At 55.0% G+C, this 20114-nt stretch overlaps 2 protein-coding genes across 24 annotated transcripts in view; both read left to right on the forward strand.

The window, feature by feature from the left end:
* Positions 1 to 14304, forward strand: part of BAHD1 (bromo adjacent homology domain containing 1) — a 33215-nt gene extending 18911 nt beyond the window's left edge. For 7 of the 23 annotated variants that reach the window (XM_015141874.3, XM_077937961.1, XM_077937962.1 and 4 more), the window contains 6 exons: positions 4203 to 5648; positions 7701 to 8083; positions 9924 to 10083; positions 10542 to 10618; positions 11404 to 11504; positions 12011 to 14304. In XM_015141874.3, coding sequence (XP_014997360.1) covers positions 4217 to 5648; positions 7701 to 8083; positions 9924 to 10083; positions 10542 to 10618; positions 11404 to 11504; positions 12011 to 12200 — 2343 coding nt within the window. In that variant the 5' untranslated portion in view covers positions 4203 to 4216 and the 3' untranslated portion in view covers positions 12201 to 14304. Of the gene's footprint in view, positions 1 to 4201; positions 5649 to 7700; positions 8084 to 9923; positions 10084 to 10541; positions 10619 to 11403; positions 11505 to 12010 lie in introns of those variants that run through there. The other 16 variants (XM_077937968.1, XM_077937969.1, XM_077937970.1 and 13 more) reach the window with 4 other exon arrangements.
* A 2674-nt stretch (positions 14305 to 16978) lies between these two features.
* CHST14 (carbohydrate sulfotransferase 14) lies at positions 16979 to 19217 on the forward strand. The gene has a single exon (XM_001096685.5). It carries the CDS (start codon positions 17269 to 17271, stop codon positions 18397 to 18399), a length of 1131 nt encoding a protein of 376 aa, XP_001096685.1. The 5' UTR covers positions 16979 to 17268; the 3' UTR covers positions 18400 to 19217.
* The last annotated feature ends 897 nt before the right edge of the window (positions 19218 to 20114 follow it).

A 20114-nucleotide genomic window follows, 5' to 3' on the forward strand; every position in this document is an offset into this window, starting at 1 on the left:
TGGTGTATGGTGCTGCTACAGCCTGAGGGCCAGAGCAGGGCATCTGTCTGTCCCTTTCTGCTTCTGTGGAGATGACTACTCCCAGACCCTACTGTGACAGTTTAACTGGGCCTGACCTCCCCCTCAGTTTTGAAATCCTCATGCCCCTGAGGTGAAGGTGGCCTGTTTGCTGTCTTTAGAGTACACTTCTGAGGATTTGGGATTCAACCTGTGCTTCTCTGGGTCTTTGGTCTGTATGCCCACCAGCCAGCCACTGTCCTTCCTGGCAGCTGTATCAGAGCTGGGGACCATCAAACTGGTTTTCTCCAGTGAGAGTTTTCTTGACATCTTTTAGTGTCAAGAAAGTGCCCTGGGAATCCCTCCTAGAGACCTTCCCAAGGGGGCATGGACCACTCGTGTCTGGGAGGACACAGCTTCCCAGAGAGGAGGGGATAGTGCTGAGAGAACCCCAGCGTACCTTGTCCCCTAGTAGTGGTTGAAAGTTTCTGGGTGAGCTAGTGCATAAGTGGGAGGGGCAGCAGGAGGATTGGCAGGGCTAGGAGAGGGGAACCAAGCCTACTACTTTGCTGGGATCCCCTCTCCCCAACCAGCCCTGTAGCTGGGCCGTCCCTTGTGGGTTGGAGGGGCCCTGGCAGGCTTGTAGCCCCTCCGCCCAGCTCCACCCCAGGGAAAAAGTTGCAGCCAAGCTTCTTGCTTCTTTGGCTTCAAAGCATGACTCACACACGCTCTCCCCAGATTGGAGTGCAGCGAGAGGCAGGCAGCAGAGACCCCAGCCTCTCCTTAGGATGCTGAGTGGCTGGACTTTGCACCACAGGAAAGCTAGGAGTTGTTTTGTGATGTGCTTTTGATGGCTTTGGGTGTTTTTAGCGAGTGACAGAGGATTTGGCAGATTTTAGGGAGGCTAGCAGGAGGCTGTTCTGCTCGATTTGGAAATGTGACTCGCACCCTGTGATTCAGAGGCTTCCCAGGATCGTCAGCACCCTACCCCCCAGGGGAGCAGTGGATGTCCCTGAGGGACTGGAAAGCTGAATGAGAGGTTAAAGAGCAACATTAGTCCACAGGGAACAGATTCTCAAAGGCTCTGGGCTCAGACTCCTGAAAGTGGAAGCTGTGTAGTCAAGGCACTGACTTCTTTCCCACCTCTCTGTATTTGGGACCTCTGTGTGTTGAGAGGGGAAGACTGAGTGGGGACAACCATCCCAAGATTGACGACCATCTGCCCATGCAGCCAGTCTCCCAGCAAACTGGAGGTCAGGGGTGGCCAGTCATCCCCCTGCTAAGAACGCTTCCACTGGTCAGGCCTGACAGCACCTCCCTGTGCTGTCTTTCCCAACTGCCTTCTCCTCACTTTGTACTTCGTGTCCTTTTCCTCAAAGACCACAAGCCCAGGTGATCTCCACTTTGGCTCCCAGCCGTTCCTAGGCCCAGCCCCTCTGGTAACTTGGGGCCTGTTGAGGGGCTTTGGCCCCTGCTCAGATGCATCGTCTGTTCACTCATCCATCATCTCCAGGCCTCTTGGGAGTTGGAGAGGGCTGGACCTGGGCTTCCTAGGAAATACTGATGTGCTTCTGCTGCTTCTCATTGCTTGCTCCTCCACCTCCAGTACAGGGGTGCCTGGATATGAGAGAAGGGGCTGTGGGTTATAAGCAACGGGATGCTTTATTTTATTTTATTTTTTTTGAAACAGAGTCTCGCTCTGTCGCCCAGGCTGGAGTGCAGTGGTACGATCTTGGCTCACTGCAACCTCCACCTCCGGGGTTCAAGTGATTCTTCTACCTCAGCCTCCCAAGTAGCTGGGACTACAGGCTCGTGCCACCATGCCCAACTAAATTTTTTTTTTTGTATTTTTAGTAGAGACGGGGTTTCACCGTATTAGCCAGGATGGTCTTGATCTCCTGACGTCGTGATCCACCCGCCTGGACCTCCCAAAGTGTGGGGATTACGGGCGTGAGCCACCACACCCGGCATTGCCAGGAAGCCTGCTGAGCAGACAGGGACGGGTGGTCACCTTGATTACAAGCAGGAAAGAGACTTATGGAACCTAGCAGATGCCTGGGATTTTTCAGGAGCTCTCCGTCTGTGCTTCAGGAATGAATGGATTTGCCTTCTGTGACTCTGTCTTGCCCGGGGCCTGGTCTCTGAGCAGTGGCAAGTCCCCGCACGTGGCCAGAGCAAAGCCTGGCATGCTGCCTCTCCTTTCCAGCTTTCCGTGTCCTTTCTCAGGGGTGAGGGTTGCCCACGCCACACTCAGCCTGGTTTTCTGAGAACTCTTTCTCAACTAATGCAGCATGTCTCTGGAGTGGAGGTGTCCAGTGACCCCACCCACTGGCCCAAGGCCATGGGAGCTAACAGGGGAAGATTCAGGAATGCCTGGGAGCCCTCAGGCTTGGGACTTTCAGGGTTAAATCCTGGCCCAGCAGGGACTGCTCTCAGTTCCTCTGTAGAATGAATGTGAACAACAATAGCAGTGGGGAAATTAAGCTGAAAAGCCTGGGCCTGCTGGGTGGGGATGGGTTGCAGGGGTGCCTGGTGAGGGACAGAACTTGTCTGGCACCTTACTTGCCAGCCCGTGTGCTTTGGGTTGAGTGGTAGGAAGTGAACAGCTCTGCAGTCTCTGACCACCGCCCCCTGCAGTTCTTCATTGCCTTGGCTCTGCCAGCTTCCAGTGCACAGCCAGCTCTGGCCTCTCACTCCGAACTGGGGCTCAGGCTGCCGCAGGTGTATGTTGGAGTGTTTTGCCAAGCAAAGTTAGGGGATGATGCCTGGTCATATGCATTTCCTGTCAGGGGCTTTGGGCTCCCTGAGACTCTTCCCCACCTCCTTGCATCCTGCCCCTGCCTACAAAGAGGGAGAACTGAGCACAACTAGCAAGGCAGCGCGTTTGTCTCCTGTGTTAGTGCTTCTCTTTGATACTTTCTTTTCCCAACTCTTTGTGGCCGGCAGGGGTTTAAAGCGGTTTGGCAGATCTAGTGTGCAGCCCCTGGGTTTTCTCTATCCCCAGGAATATGCTGATCCCGGCCATACTGTTACCCTTGCCCTAGGTACTGGCACCCTTTGGGCTGCTCTTGCCTGGAATTTGAACCGAAGTTCAAATGAAACTTCTCCACCATGGGCCCCTCAAAGCTGAGACCTCTCCACCATGGGCCCCTCAAAGCTGAGACCTCTCCACCATGGGCCCCTCAAAGCTGAGACCTCTCCACCATGGGCCCCTCAAAGCTGAGACCTCTCCACCATGGGCCCCTCAAAGCCAGGCCTTCACCCTTGATAGAGCTTTTCCAGCCAGACCCAGGTTGTGGCGGTCTTGCTTTATGTGCCAGGGGAGGAGTCCTCAGAGACTGACTTTGCCTTCTTCATGGCCCAGCAGGCAGGTTCCCCATCTCAACTCTTCACTATCTGTCTTCTTATCCTCCTGTGGCCAACCTCAGAAGCCCTGTGTTTGGGGAGGGGGTTGTTAATGCCTTGGTTATACTTTTGAAAGAATAGATGAACTCCTGGCCAAGCGCAGCAGCTCACGTCTGTAATCCCAGCACTTTGGGAGGCTGAGGCGGGCATATCACGAGGTCAGGAGATCGAGACCATCCTGACTAATATGGTGAAACCCCCTCTCTACTAAAAATACAAAAAAATATTAGCCAGGCATGGTGGCGGGCGCCTGTAGTTCCAGCTACTTGGGAGGCTGAGGCAGGAGAATGGCATGAACCTGGGAGGCGGAGCTTGCAGTGAGCTGAGATCTCGCCACTGCACTCCAGCGAGACTCCGTCTCTCAAATAATAATAATAAAAATAATAAAGAATAGATGGACTCCTACCACTCAAGCCCCCATCTTGGGAGGCTCTGTCTTCAGAGCCTCCTCCTATCCAGTGATGAGTATCTAGTGAGAGAAGGACGGAAAGAAAACAAAGAGCTTTGCCACCAGCTCCTCCTATCCCCTGTCCCTGGGGTCTGCATTGCTCCCTAGGCTTTTCAGGGGCTTAGTTCAGAGATAACCCTAGGCTAAAAGGAAAGAGGGGGAACCAGTCCTTGCACAGCTGCTGGTAGCCTGATTCCACTGCACCTTCACACTCTGGAAGGGGAGTCCTGGGAAAACCCATACTGGAGGCCAGGGTCACTGCACCTGGGGCTGGGTAGGCTGCAGTGGGAGAGAAAGCAGGCAGGGGCAGGCCAGAGAGGGCTTCTCTCATTGCCCACCTTCTGTCCTGCAGGTTGGAAGTACTCCATGACACACACTCGGAGAAAGTCTCTTCCCATGCTGAGTTCGGGCCCCAGTGGCCGCCGAGAGCCCCTGCAGATGGAAGACAGCAACATGGAGCAGGGGGCTGAGGGTGTGGAGCCAGGCATGCCTGAGAGCCCAGGTCACCTCACAGGGCGCCGCAAGAACTACCCACTTCGTAAGCGCCCATTGGTTCCTGAGAAGCCCAAGGCCTGCAAAGTGCTGCTGACTCGCCTGGAGAATGTGGCCGGTCCCCGGAGTGCAGATGAGGCTGATGAGCTACCGCCTGACCTGCCCAAGCCCCCCAGCCCAGCCCCATCCAGTGAGGACCCTGGCCTTGCCCAGCCCCGCAAGCGGCGCCTGGCCTCCCTCAATGCCGAAGCTCTCAATAACCTGCTGCTGGAGCGAGAGGACACCGGCAGCCTGGCCGGCACCCGCCGCAGCCGAGCGGGGGATCCCCACCGCAGCCGGGACCGGGACCGTGCTACTGGGGGCTGGTCCTCCTCCAAGAAGCGGCCCCGGCTGGGGGACCTTGGAGGAGGAAGTCGGGACCTGTCTCCAGAGCCAGCACCAGATGAAGGTCCCCGCCGAGATGGAGACCCAGCTCCCAAGAGACTGGCTAGCCTGAACGCAGCTGCTTTCCTAAAGCTGAGCCAGGAGCGGGAGCTACCCCTGCGTCTGCCTCGTGCCCATGCAGAAGTAGATGGGCGCTCCACTGAGCCCCCAGCACCCAAGGCCCCGAGGCCAAAGTGGCCCAAGGTCAATGGCAAGAACTATCCCAAGGCTTGGCAGGGGGCCAGCTCTGGGGAGGCTGCAGGCCCACCCGGCTGGCAAGGCTGCCCTGATGAGTCATGGCCATCTACAACTCCTCGCGGACCATCCATCCAGCCATCTCATCAGCCCCTGAGCAAGGCTCTGGAGAGCCCTTTGGGGCTGCGCCCTCACCTACCCCTGCTGATGGGTGGACAGGCGGCTCTGAAGCCAGAGCCTGGGCGCCCAGGCGAGGAGTCACCCGCCCCTAAGCAGGAACTGCATCAGCCCTCGTTCCCCACACCTCAGCTGTCTCCGCTGCCGATGCCTGGCAACCCCGCCGACTATAGTGGCCTATGTGTTGGGCCCGAGCTCACTGCACTAGGCAGCTTCTACCTGTACTGTGGCCAAGAGGGGCTGCAGTGTGGGGGCTACTCGCCCTGCCCCATGCTCCCTGAGGGCAAGCTATCCCCAGTGGCTGCACCTCAAGAAGAGGGGCTCCTCTTAGCCCCGAGCTCAGTGCCCTCAGGCACCCCTTTTCAGCACCCTCCCTGGGGCTCCTCTCGCTACTGCTCTAGTGAGGACACTGGAGTGAATGGCTACAGCATCTGCGGAGTGTTGCCCCTGTCTGTCACCCGCGCTGGCACTACCTGTGGCGGCTGCCCATACAAAATGCCTTTTGCAGCAGGTGAGGCTTCCTGGGTCCGGGATATACTGAGGAGTCTCAGAGACACAGCATCCCAGGAGGTTGGGCTGTTGATCTGAGCAGGGGTCTCCCTTGGGGTCTGGCTGCTAACTGGAAGGTAGGGGCTTTCAGAAGCGAGAACTCCCGTAGTCTGTGCCCCAAGCAGAGGAGCATTCCCAAGAACAGGGCCCCATGTATAGTTGTGGACAGCCTTGCTCTTCCCAGGCTGCCTGTGGAGATTCTTGGCCTGGCAGTTAGGTAGCATTGCAGTGGTACAGGCCACAGGAAGGCCTCTCTTCCCTCCTCATCCTGGGATACTTCTTCTTAGACTCTGAATAGCAGGTTAGTTATTGGAATTAGGACTTTTACCAAACTGTTCTAATGGCCTGGCCCTTCTGCCCTCCTCGAGGAAAGCTAGAATTCCTTACTTTCTAGAAACCAGTACTCTCTGCATGCAGGTGAAGTTCAGTATTCATGGGAAGAGTGGTAGGTACCAGGCTCAGTAGGTGGTACCTACTGCACAGGGCAGCTTTTCCCTGGCTATACAGGCCTTGAAAAAGAAGTGCCCAGACTGAGCATCACTTTGCTGGGTGTGGATAGAGAGGGTACACCGTGAGAACAGACAAACAGAGTTCCCTGACGTGGATGGAACGCAATCAGGGCCCACAGCTTTGGTGTCTGCCTGCCTGACAAGACCCAGACACCTGCCCATGCTCCGGCTGTTGAGACACTCCCAGAATCATTTCTCTTCCCTAAACTGGCAGAGGTATCCTCACCTGCCTCTCCAGGCTCCCTGCCTGCCTCCTGGGTGGAAATGAGACGTCCTGGCCAGCAGGTCTGGCCTGCTGCTGGGGAGGTGAGGGCTGAACCTTCCAGATCTCCCTTCCCCCCACATCCTTCCTTGTAGGGGTCTATAAAACAACTTTATAGACCAGTTGGCCCTGGCCAGACTGGTTATTTCAGGTTGTGGCTTGAGTTAGAGTTCTTGTGACATGAGAACAGGCTGCTGCTGAGGGTTTTCCTTCTTTTTTTGTGCCATTCCCCAAGTCTAGACCCTCATCCTCTCCCCCTAATAATAAGGACACCAGTAAACACCACGTACCAGGCACTGTTCTAAGTGCTTTACATATGGGAGGCTGCTTGCCACGTAATTGAGCACAGACTCTGGAGCCAGACTGCCTGGAGTGGAATGTTCTCCCCCACTTCCCTAGCCATGTGACTATGGGACAAGTCAGTAGCTGCTCTGTGTCTCAGTTTTCTTAACTATAAAATGGGGGTAATGATACCTACCGCGTAGGGGTTTTGTAAGGATGAAATGAGTTAATGTGTTCATTAAAAAACCAGTCAGTTACCAAATGTATGTGATATTTGTAACTACTATTTATATTGTTCTGAGGGTTAGGTGACTTGCCTGAAGTCACATGGCTAGTAAGTGGCAGAACCCAGGCTGTCTGATTCCAGAACCCCTATTCTCAAGCATTATGAAAGCCTTAGAAAATTAATATCAGGGCCAGGCGCAGTGGCTCATGCCTGTAATCCTAGCACTTCGGGAGACTGAGGCGGGCAGATTGCCTGAGCTCAGTAGGTTGAGACCAGCCTGTCTAACGTGGTGAAACCTTATCTCTACTAAATGTACAAAAAAATTAGCTGGGTGTGATGGTGGGCACCTGTAGTCCCAGCTACTCAGGAGGCTGAGGCAGGAGAAATACATGAACCCGGGAGGCGGAGGTTGCAGTGAGCCAAGATAGAGCCACTGCACTCCAGCCTGGGCAACAGAGCGAGACTGTCTCAAAAAAAAAAAAAAAAAAAAAAATGTTAAAAAGGATGTTCCAACCACCTCTCTTTCAGACTGAAAGGGGAGATGACCAATCTCCAAGATCAGGAAACCCCCCGTCCCCTTAGAGAGTCACTCTGACAGTCCACCATAAAAAGGCCTCTGATCCCATTGGCCACCTCATTGGCCTTTGGTTGCACACTTAGAATTAAGACAGGAGCAGGCTCTGAAACAGATGGGTGATGGGGGTCCTGTCCTGACCCATTCTCTCCCTTTCCTAGAAGGCTGCAGATCCCTGAGCCAGTTGGAATTTCCTCTCCCAGAAGCTGGCCACCCAGCCTCACCCGCCCACCCACTCCTGGGATGCCCTGTACCCAGTGTACCACCTGCAGCAGAGCCCGTCCCCCATCTTCAGACACCCACTTCGGAGCCTCAGACAGTAGCCCGTGCGTGCCCTCAGAGCGCCAAACCGCCCAGTGGTTCTAAGTCAGGTCTGCGCACGGGCTCCAGCTGCAGGCACACTGCAAGGAGCAAGGCAGCCCGCAGGCCCAGTCACCCCAAGCAGCCACGTGTCCAGCGCCCACGCCCTCGCCGCCGCCGTCGCCGCCGCACTAATGGCTGGGTACCTGTTGGGGCTGCCTGTGAGAAGGCCGTGTATGTCTTGGTAAGTGCCAGCTCTTAGCTGATGACAAGAGGGAGGGAGGCAGTGGGGACACAGGACTTGCAGTGAGGTAGGTGCTAGGAGCACCTGGTTCTAGCTACTCTGAGAGGTGACAGGGGACTCCAGTTTACTTGTACCCCAGGAATCAGTCATGCTGGCCCACCCAGCTTGCTTCCCTAGCCCCCTACTGATCCTGTACCAGACACCCCAGGGAGGTCAGGAGACACACAGTCATAGCTGGTGGCTGCCATCTCTGTGAGTGTCTTCCCCTCCCCTCCCTGCTCACTCTGTCCCTTTTACCCTGGACTGTAAAATGGAGGACTGTCAATGGAGAACTTTTCTGGATAAGTACATAGAGGAAGTTGGAATGCGCAGAGAAAATTAGTGATACAGAGAACATCTGGGATGATGAAAAGAGGCCAGGTGCAGTGGCTCACATCTTTAATCCCAGTACTTTGGGTGATGGAGGTGGTAAGATCACATGAGGCCAGAAGTTCGAGACAAGCCTGAGCAATATAGACCTCATCTCTACAAAGTAAAAACATTAGCTGCACAGTGCTGTGCACCGGGAGGCTGAAGTGGGAGGATTGCTTAGGTCCAGGAGTTCAAGGCTGCAGTGAGCTGATTGCACCACTGCACTCCAGCCTGGATGACAGAGTGAGACCCTGGCTCTTAAAAGTAATTAATTGGCCGGGTGCGGTGGCTCACACCTGTAATCCCAGTACTTCGGGATGCCGAGGCAGGCGGATCACGAGGTCAGGAGATCGAGACTATCCTGGCAAACACGTGAAACCCCGTCTCTGCTAAAAATACAAAAAATTAGCCAGTTACCCAGGAGGCTGAGGCAGGAGAATGGCGTGAACCCGGGAGGCGGAGCTTGCAGTGAGCTGAGATCCAGCCACTGCACTCCAGCCTGGGTGACAGAGCAAGATTCCACCTCAAAAAAGAAAAAGTAATTAATTAAAAAGAATGTCAACTAAAATTTATTGAGGCTGGGCAAGGTGGCTCATGCGTATAATCCCAGAGCTTTCAGAGGCTGATGCTGGAGGATTGTTTGAGCTCAGGAGTTCAAAACCAACCTGGGCAACAGAGCAAGATCCTGTCTGTACAGAAAAAAAATTTTTTTAATTAGCCAGGCATGGTGGCATGCATCTGTTGTCCCAGCTACTTGAGAGGCTGAGGCAGGAGGATCGCTTGAGTCCAGGAGGTTGAGGCTGCAGTGAACTATGATTGCACCACTGCATTCCAGCCTGGGTAACAGAGTGAGACCCTGTCTCTAAAAATAAATAAATAAATAAATAAATAAATAAATAAAATTTATTGAGCACCTCTTAGATGCCAGAACTGAGCTAAGTACTTTGTAAGTATTATTCCCTTTAATCCTTGCCACTATCCTATGCGATATATATCCCATCTTCCTATAATTAATCCCATTTTACAGATGTGGAAGCTGAGGCTTAGCAACACTTGAAATAATTTGTCAAAGGCTGTGCCCCTTATAACAGTGGTTTAAGAGTTCAGACCGAGACTTGTTCCATTAGGAAGCATGAGCACTTACCCAGCACTGGGGGGCTTGGAGTGAGAGTCAGCTGTCAAGGGTGTGGTGGTCAGACCTCAGCCCCAGAAGCATCAGGCCACTTTTCCACCCTTGTTCCCATTTCCCATCCTTTCTCCAACCATGAGAATGCCCCAGCCCCATCTAAACAAGCATAGTGGTTTGATAAAACCAAGGTAGTGGTTTGACTACCGTGAGGAAAGGATGGAGAGGATGTCATTTCCTCCCTCTGTCCTTACTCTGAGTGTGGCCCTGCAAGCATATTTGTGTCATTGGTTTGTTGCCTAGGATGAGCCGGAACCAGCCATCCGAAAGAGCTACCAGGCGGTAGAGCGGCATGGGGAGACAATCCGAGTCCGGGACACTGTCCTCCTCAAGTCAGGCCCACGAAAGACCTCCACACCTTATGTGGCCAAGATCTCTGCCCTCTGGGAGAACCCCGAGTCAGGTACCTCTCCCTCTGGCTGGGGACCCAAGGGGCAGCTGTCTTCAGCAGAACTGTAGGCCCCAGATTGGCCCCTGCCTGGAGTTTGACCTGGCATGAGTCTCCCCATGTGCCTGGCACAGAGTCTGCCTTCCACTCGGCTGGGGTCTGTCTGCTGCCGAGGGCTGTGGGTGACCTTGTGGCTTGGGTTGGATCAGCTCATTAACCTTTCCAGCCAGCAGAGCCTGGGCACCTGTCCCCCCACCTCACCTGTCAGTGCCTTCTCCCCCTTCTCCCTCCATGCCTAACAGCATTCCAGGCCTCTGAATGCTTGGCCTGGGGCAGGGGACATGGGTTGCCGGAGCCTGCAGGATTGGGCCAGGCATTGAGGTTGGATGAACCTCCAGGGCAACCAGCCAGCCTCTCTGCCTGAGTAACACAAGTTGCCAGTTCAAGCTATAACCACTGTGTTGTCCCCCCAGGAGAGCTGATGATGAGCCTCCTGTGGTATTACAGACCTGAGCACTTACAGGGAGGCCGCAGTCCCAGCATGCACGAGGTGAGCTGCCCGGCAGATGGGTCAGGGAGGGCAGGAGAGACAGAGGGAAAGGTTATGGCACTAAGACGTGGTAGGGGGAGGGCAACCATGGGCTGTAGTCAAATCCCTCGCTTGTCACTTTGGACTCCAGAGAACCTGGGAAAGGACCCAGGCTTTATTCTCTTTTCCCAGCACTGCCCCAATTCATGTTTCAAAGGGAATAATAACCTTTGTCTTAAAAAGGGGAACAGAAAGGGAACCCTTGAGGTAGCAGGTGCCAGTGAGAGCAAATGGATGTGTTCTCCTGGCAGCAGGAAAGGTGAGGTGGAGCTGCATACCTGGTCACTTCTGGTATTGTCTATAGTATGGGAGGGAGGGGAGAAGAGACTCGTTCTAACACCCCATAGGCTCCACCAAGCCGTGTGCTGAAAGAGGTGACTGCCACCTGTGTGTGCCCTGGGCTCACCTTTTATTTCACTTTCCCTTGCAGGGACTTTTCATCTAACTAGAAAGATGAACATTTCCCCTCTCCTATGCTAGGCAGAGCTGGGGGTTGGGAGGTCAGTGAGTCAGGAGCTGGAGCAGATACCTGGCTATTCTGGAGAAGGAGGGGACCTAGAAGGGACTCAGGAGGAATGCCTGGAGGCAGTAGGTGAGGCATACTTAGACTGAATTTCCAGGGAAGCTTCCTGGCTTGCTGGAGTCATCGCAGGTCAGCAGGCCAGCAGAGGGGTTAATGTACACCTTGCTCCTGGAATGAGGTGCTTTCCAGCCCTGGTAACAACCTCCACCTGTCTCCCTTTGAGCCCTTGCAGAATGAAGTCTTTGCATCGCGACATCAGGACCAGAACAGTGTGGCCTGCATTGAGGAGAAGTGCTATGTGCTGACTTTTGCCGAGTACTGCAGGTGGGTGGTTCCCTGCACCCTCTGGCTGGCCTCTTCCCTCAGGCTCCCCAGGCATATTTAGGGGCTGCTTGGAATTCCCCGAGAGGATCTCATTCTGCTCTCTACCTGATCTTACTCCCTGAGCCTAATCTCCCAGAACTTACTTCCTTATTGCCTGCCTCTACCATCTGATTCTTTTTTGGAAGAAAGAAAAATTGTTGCCACACTGAGGTAGAATGGTTGGAGCAGAGTTGGGGGGTAACATTACTGCTCTTGGAAAAAATTTTGGCGAATTGGTAGGCGAATGGAGGGAGGCCCTGGCAGGTGTGGTTCTCCAGTGACAGAGAAGATAGCCTGGTGGTTGGCAGAGCAGACATCACCCCTGGGATGGGTGGAGACAGCACCACCCCTTGGGGAGCTAGGATAGCCTAGCTGTCAGGGTAGAGTAGGGTAGGGTAGGGTAGGGAAGGAATTGGTCTTCTGCAAAAGTGACTGTAGTAAAGATAGTGAATGGTATCTCTCTGCAGGTTCTGTGCCATGGCCAAGCGCCGAGGCGAAGGCCTTCCCAGCCGAAAGACAGCACTGGTTCCCCCCTCTGCAGACTACTCCACCCCACCCCACCGCACAGTGCCAGAGGACACGGACCCTGAGCTGGTGTTCCTTTGCCGCCATGTCTATGACTTCCGCCACGGGCGCATCCTTAAGAACCCCCAGTAGCCTCCTCATGCCTACGCTGGGGCTACCTGTGGGCAAGTGGGGCTCGGGGTAGGGGGCACTGCTTGAAGCACAGCACTTGGTTAGGGGGCCACAGAGGCCTAAGTTTGCTGGCCTGTGGTTTTCTTGGGTGGGGGGAGGGCAGGGGCCCCCGTGGGTTCTGGGCCCCAGGGGAGGGAGCTGGGGAGGCCAGGGTATAAGAAAAGCATCAGAGCTCTCAGCTTGGCCCAAGGTACCTTCTGTGGTTCCCCTGGGTGGAGATTTCCGAAGAAGTAGTCTTCTCTGAGGCTGGGCCAAGCCTGAGGGGCATGGGGCCCTAGGAGGGTGGGGGTGGCAAGGAGGGGCAAGGTCCTTCAGGAACCAGACTCAACAGGCCCTTCTGTAGCCTCCTCCGGGCCCTCAAAGGGGGAGTGGGAGCCAGCTTTACCTCACCCACTGTGACCCGCCGCTTCCCCTTCAGCCTGGGACCAGGCTTTCCTAGATCCCAGCACAGCTCTGAGCTTGTTCCTTTGAGGCATGGAGAGCCAGAGTCTGGCTTCCAGAGCATTGACTTCCTCTTCCTAGACTTGAGGCCTTTGTCTGGCTTTCCTCCTTTGCCCTGCAGTAGCAACTGGTGCTGGGACAAGTTGACCCACCCTTCACAGTCATGGGTGTGGCCCGCTTGAGGGAGTCTCCTGTCCACCTCCCAGAGAGGGCCACCCAGCAGGTCTGGCTTCCCAGAAAGTTAGCTGATGATTGTGGGGTTTGGCATGTCTGGGAGGGAAGATGGGTGCTGGGAGAGGGTTGGGGGCAGGGGGCAAGGAAAATTGCTACCTGATTTGTTGGAGATTTTTCCTCTTGCCTTACACATGGAGGTTCCAGTAAACCTCTTGCAGAACTTCACACATGATTTTTCAAGCCACACCCACCTGAAATCAAACCAAAGGAGTGCTGTGGCTCCCCTTGCCCTGCCACCTTTTCCCTAGTCTTTTGTAGATTGCACTAATTTACATCCCAGCGAGAATCAACACTGTATCAGTCCACAGACCTGCTGAGCTGCAGCCACTTACTCTAGGAGCTAAGGACCTGCATTTTCAGTTTGTTCCTGTTGCCCAGAGGCCCTGTTCTCACCTCATGCTGCTCCCCAGAGTAGACTAAGAGGCTCAGTCCCCTGTTGTCCTTGTGGAGACTAGGCCTTGGCCCTGGCCCTGAGACTCTGTGAGGCGGCTGGAGCAGCCTGGCTATTTCCTATTTGTACCAAAGAGGAGCATGGTGGGAGAGGGAGTGGAGTGCAGTGTGGCTTGGGCGTGGCGCTGGGAACCTGCTAGCTGAGCACTTCCACAAGGGCATACTCCCAGGGGCAGGGGCCAGGGCTGAGAACTGCAGCCCTGGGTCTTCCCTTAGGGAGGAGGGGCAGACGAACCCAGCAGGCTGAGGAGGTGGCACTGGGTGAGGACAGTTGGGCAGGGGCTGCAGAGGGAGGTAGAAATGAACCCTGAGGGCTCCCCCGACATGCCCTGCCCTGTCCCTTAGTAGATGAGTTGCTCCTGATTGGTCATTGGGTTTGGGTGAGGCCTGGAGGCTTCAGAGGTGAATTTATGCTTGGGAAGCCTGATCCCAAACCTGAAGGGAAGGGACTTGGGTCTCCTTGTATTGAATAAGCTGTTTGGAGGAAGGTGTCCGTCTGGGAGGATGGGGCAGTAAATGAGGTTGGCAGAGTGGCAGTGGGGGCTCTGCAGAGCCAGGCTTGGAGCCTGCTCATTCTGAGCCCTTGCTGCCAAGGAGCCCAGCCTCACCTAGCAGGAAAGGAGATCATAGCCCTCCTCCCAGGAGGTAGGGTCTGCTGCCCTGAACTTAAATGCTTTTGAAATCTCTTAGATGTGGAAATATTTTTTCGAACCTGAAAATGCAGCTGGTAGAATTTCAATGGAAGCATAATCCATGTAAAATATATTTTAGTTGATATTTTGTAAAATGCACTTTTTGTGTGTGTTGATCCTGGTTTCCCAGATCTGTATTTCAGTGTTTACAAGGGAGGAAGGACCTTTCCTCACCTCCCTTTTGACAGAGATTAGAAGTACTTCTTTAAGAAAAAAATAAATTTGAGAAATTGTATTGATTTAGAAAAGGATCATTTCCTGTGTGTCCTTTTGTCTTTTGATGTGTGGGGTGTGGAAAGACTCACTATTCTTATTTCAGAGGTCCCTCTTTAACCCCTGTGGCATGGGTGCTCACTGAGGCCAGTGAGCAAAGAGGGCAGGGAAGCAGGGGGAAAAGAGAGTGAGGGGAGGAGACAGAGGGACTGGGAACTTGGAGGTGACTTCTTGATTTCATGGTGGCCACAGCTGCCTGCTTAGGTCTGTGCAAAATACTTCGGTTGCCAGCCCTCACCTAGCCAGTGACTTCGAAATTGGTCCCCAAGTAGGTACATGGTAAAGATACCTTCTCTCACGAAGTGGCTCCTGCCTGTAATCCCAGTGCTTTGGGAGGCAGAGGCGGGAGGGTTACTTGAGCCTAGGAGTTTAAGACCAGCCTAGGCAACATAGACCATGTCTCTCCAAAAATTTTAAAGTTAGCCAGGCCTGTCAGTGCATGCCTGTAGTCTGTCGGGAGGCAAAGGTAGGAGGATTGCTTGAGCCCAAGAGCCCGAGGCTGCAGTGAGCCGTGATCACACCACTGCAGCCTAGGTGACAGAGTGAGATACTGTCTCGGAAAAAAAAAAAAAAAAATCCCTCCTCATCACCTTGGGGAACTGGCCAGCACTGTACTGGGGCCTCGGTGTCTTGCAGCTGGTGCTGCTTGCTTGCTGAGGAAATAAAGGCCACATCATGGGGCCAAAGGTTTGTGGCCAGCTGACCCCTGCTTCAGCCCAGCCCTGGTCCCAGTCTGGAAGCCTCAGTGTTGACCATGTTCCAGGTGGGGCAGCTCTAAGGCCATAGAGGTTCCTGGGAGCCACGGCACACAGCCCACCCCGCACCCTCTTCTGCGTTTTGCTAAGGCATGGTGCATGTGGGCAGGAACATTTCTTCAGAAGTTATTGGTGGCACAGACACCACCATGCATTTTTCTAGTTCTGCCTTCAGTGTGTTATCCACAAGACTCCCTTGAGGTGAGTGGTAGCCTGTCCTCATCTTACAGACAAAGTGGTATGGAGATAAGTTCCAGGCTCAAGGACTCTCACTGCCTCACCCTGACTGCTAACACGGAAAACTACCCTCTAACGTTAAAGAAGGGAGCACATGTAGCCACATTATCAAAAAATTTTAAAGGTCTAAGGTCTTTTTTTCCTCTCCTGGTTTAAAAGACATACTTACTGGAAAATATGATTTTAATAGAAAATCCTATCACCAGAAATGTATACCTTTAGAACTATTGGAAGCAAGGAGCAGCGTAGTCAAGGCAAAACCTTCACATAAACTTCTGATGCAGCAAATGGACAGGTGGTAGCCTGCAGATGCACCGGCGCAATCGGATGTGGAGAGATGGAAGGCTGCAAGGCTTTGCCATTCCTTCCCCTGGCTCATCCTGTGTGCTTTCCTATTGCTGGGATTGGGGGGGCCATCAGTGAGCCCTCTGGTGTCACCTCATCCCTCAAGTCCCCTCATTCTTCTGAATTCATGTGATCGCTGGTAGCTCCCTTCTCCCAGTAGTATCTTCTGTTTTCCATCACCTGCTCTGTACAGTCTGCCCTCAAGTCAGCTGCTTCCTCCCTTCTAGCCATTCTGTGATATGCCCCATTAATCTCTCAAGGGCCACGATTAGGAATTTAGATTTTAGAATCAGAACCACCCATATTGAGTCTCATCTTCCCTGAGCCTCTCTTCAGCTATACAAAGGGAATGCCCACACTAGCTCCCTGCCAGGGTGGCTGTAACAACTAAAGGAGATAATGAATACAAAACACTTAGCGGCCACTGTCCGAAGTACACTTGGGCTCTAATCGTATTGCTCTGCTGCTTCAGAGCCTTGCTGACTCTCCATAGGCAGCAAGAATGTAGCTGGATGAAGTCAGGCTACTGAGCCGGGTTCCCAGTGGGAAATGGTGGTTGCTGACATCCAAAGCACTTGGGGTCTGCTGTCTGCCCAAGTGACCAGCCTGGTGCCATGGAGCACACATTTAGCTCCCGACAAGGAGACTGCGTGTTGTTTCCCAGCTGTTCTGTGCCCTCAGCTCCTCACCCTTCCAAATGTATGTTGGCCACACCAGCAGCTGACAGACCAACACATCAGCCCCTCCCCAGAGTGCCCAGTTATCCCACTGCCTCATGCCTGGTGAGAAAGTAGAGGAGGGGAGATGCCATTTCCAGACATTTCAGCATTACCCAGTGGACAAGCACTGTAGTCAGTCCCCAGGTATTGCTAAACACAAGGGTCACCATGGAGACACTGGTCAATGTCTGACAGTCCTGCTCTTTCCTGGAGTGGCCACGACCTGCGGGACGGAGGGAGGTAAGGGTGGCAAGGGGGAGCACACCGAGCACTCTGCTTCCAGCTGGAAAGACCAGCCTCCGGCATGTCTGGACTCAGAGCGCTGCGGGCCTCCCAGCCTCCAGACCGGTTGCTGGAGGAAGGGCTAGGGCAGGCCTGAGTTTGTGGTGGATCCCCCTGGTCCAGCTCCCTATAGACACACGCTGCACGAGAGCGGCCTCGAGTCTTTCCTGCCTTCGAAGTCTCAGCAGCTTTTGTCCCCAAGCCCAGAGGACAGGGGTGGCCCTGACTCAGGCGCCCTCTTCCGGGTAGGGGTCCGCGTGCGCCCTCCCCAACCCGCGCCCCGCAGGGGCGCCCGCCCCTCTCCCCGCCCCCGGCGTGGGCCCGCCCCCGCGCCTGTGTCACTGCGAGGCCGCGGGTGGAGAGCGGCCGGGCGGGACATCCGGCCCGGGTCCCTCGCCGCGCCCGCCGCCCTCCGCCCGCCGCCCGCTTCAGCGCCGCAGCCCGGGAGCCGGCCACCCCTACAGGCGCCAGGGCCGTCCCCTGCCCTCCCCTCCCCAACTCCCTCCCGGCCCAGACCCTCCTCCCGCCCCCAGCCCGAGCCCGCCTCCCAGGCCGCCCTCGGATCGACCGGGCCCGCGCAGGCCCCCACCCCGGGAGCACCATGTTCCCCCGCCCGCTGACCCCGCTGGCGGCCCCAAATGGCGCCGAGCCCCTGGGCCGGGCGCTGAGGCGGGCCCCTCTGGGCAGGGCCCGGGCGGGGCTGGGGGGGCCGCCCCTGCTGCTGCCGTCCATGCTGATGTTCGCGGTGATCGTGGCCTCCAGCGGGCTGCTGCTCATGATCGAGCGGGGCATCCTGGCCGAGATGAAGCCCCTGCCCCTGCACCCGCCCGGCCGCGAGGGCGCAGCCTGGCGCGGGAAAGCCCCCAAGCCTGGGGGCCTGTCCCTGAGTGCTGGGGACGCGGACTTGCAAGTGCGGCAGGACGTCCGGAACAGGACCCTGCGGGCGGTGTGCGGACAGCCGGGCATGCCCCGGGACCCCTGGGACTTGCCAGTGGGGCAGCGGCGCACCCTGCTGCGCCACATCCTCGTAAGTGACCGTTACCGCTTCCTCTACTGCTACGTCCCCAAGGTGGCCTGCTCTAACTGGAAGCGGGTGCTAAAGGTGCTGGCGGGTGTCCTGGACAGCGTGGACGTCCGCCTCAAGATGGACCACCGCAGTGACCTGGTGTTCCTGGCAGACCTGCGGCCTGAGGAGATTCGCTACCGCCTGCAGCACTACTTTAAGTTCCTGTTTGTGCGGGACCCCTTGGAACGCCTCCTCTCTGCCTACCGCAACAAATTTGGCGAGATCCGAGAGTACCAGCAACGCTACGGGGCTGAGATAGTGAGGCGGTACAGGGCTGGAGCGGGGCCCAGCCCCGCAGGCGACGATGTCACATTCCCTGAGTTCCTGAGATACCTGGTGGACGAAGACCCTGAACGCATGAATGAGCATTGGATGCCCGTGTACCACCTGTGCCAGCCTTGTGCCGTGCACTATGACTTTGTGGGCTCCTATGAGAGGTTGGAGGCTGATGCCAATCAAGTGCTGGAGTGGGTACGGGCACCACCCCAAGTCCAATTTCCAGCTCGCCAGGCCTGGTACCGGCCAGCCAGCCCCGAAAGCCTGCATTACCACTTGTGCAGTGCCCCCCGGGCCCTGCTGCAGGATGTGCTGCCTAAGTATATCCTGGACTTCTCCCTCTTTGCCTACCCACTGCCTAATGTCACCAAGGAGGCGTGTCAGCAGTGACCATAGGGTGTGGGGCCAGCAGCTGGTGGGGACTGGTTTCAACGCCAGCTTCCTGTGCGTCTGCCTGTCATTGGGAGAAACCCTGGCTCTGGGGCTTGGGGCTTCTCAGGATGCCTGAATGGCGGAGACTGCCCTCAGATGTTCCTTGTCCAGGGTGGGTGCCCACAGTGACTCAGAGGACAGGGCTAGGCAGGAGACTTGCTGCTTCTCATTGGGGGGGTCTCTTGGGGGACAGACACCAGTTTGCCAGTGAAGCAACATACCTGATCTAAAGACTGGCTCCAGATCCCAGGCTGCCAAGATTACGCAGTCCACTTGGTCTACCTTAATTTAACCTGTGGCCAAACTCAGAGATGGTACCAGCCAGGGGCAAGCATGACCAGAGCCAGGGGACCCTGTGGCTCTGATCCCCCATTTTATTCAACCCATGTGCCTCAGGACTGGAGTGAGTAACCATACCTTATAAATGACTTTTGTGCCTTTCTGCTCCAGACTCAACATTTCCTGCACCTGCCAGTTCTTTCCATTTTTCCAGCGAAAGGAAAACGGAAGCAGGGTCCTTGCCTGGTAGCTCCAGGACCCAGCTCTGCAGGCACCCAAAGACCCCCTGTGCCCAGCCTCTTCCTTGAGTTCTAGGAACCTCCTCCCTAATTCTCCCTTCCTTCCCTACAAGGCCTTTGAAGTTGTGACTGTGGCTGGTATATCTGGCTGCCATTTTTCTGATGCATTTATTTAAAATTTGTACTTTTTGATAGAACCCTTGTAAGGGCTTTGTTTTCCTAATAGCTGACTTTTTAATAAAGCAGTTTTATATATAAGGTGAGCATTTCTGTGATTTCCCTTGGAGCTCCTGTGGGCCCAGCAGATCTCCTCGATGTCTGTCTCCCCATGTCAGGGGAGGCAGCCTGTAGGTAGAGAAAGTAAGGTATAACTGGGTTGGGTTGGTCCAGTGGGCCATTGCCATTCCATGGAGACTTTGGGGGCTTTCTAATAGGTTATCCCAGATCACAGACTCAGATTCTGGGATGTCACCAAAGGGCAAGCCCTGTTAGGAATGGCCTCAGGTCCAGAGCATACCTACTTGGATTATTCCCTAAAAAAGTAGGTGGGTAGGAGATACAGGATCCTCCTCCTCTTATTCAATACGAGTTGAACGAGAAGGTCCCCCAGAGCATTTTCTTTCTTTCTTTCTTTTTTTGTTTTGAGTTGGAGTCTCAATCTGTTGCCCAAGCTGGAGTGCAGTAGCACCATCTCGGCTCACTGCAACTTCCACCTCCCAGGTTCAAGTGATTCTCATGCCTCAGCCTCCCAAGTAGCAGGGATGACAACAGGCACATGCCACCACACCTGGCTAATTTTTGTATTTTTAGTAGAGATAGGGTTTTGCCATGTTGGCCAGGCTGGTCTCAAACTCCTGACCTCAGGTGATCTGCCCACCTAGGCCCCCGCAAAGTGCTAGGATTACAGGTGTGAACCACCGCACCTGGCCCCAGACCATTTTCAAATGAAAAAATTGTGTGAGCAAGGAGATTTTTTCTGGCATTACAAGGAAGGCAGGCAAGGAGATTGAGTGAGGGTCAGGCTCTTGTTGTCTTAGGTCCAGAGAAAGCTGTGGAAGGAACACAGTTGGAGCAGCAGAGGACAGGCTTCAGTATGGCCCATTGCCCCATTGCTCTCCAGAGATCCCAGGCCCACCAGGAGTTGCTGGGCCCATG

The sequence above is a fragment of the Macaca mulatta genome, chromosome 7 (assembly GCF_049350105.2).
Source record: "Macaca mulatta isolate MMU2019108-1 chromosome 7, T2T-MMU8v2.0, whole genome shotgun sequence".
Taxonomy (NCBI): domain Eukaryota; kingdom Metazoa; phylum Chordata; class Mammalia; order Primates; family Cercopithecidae; genus Macaca; species Macaca mulatta.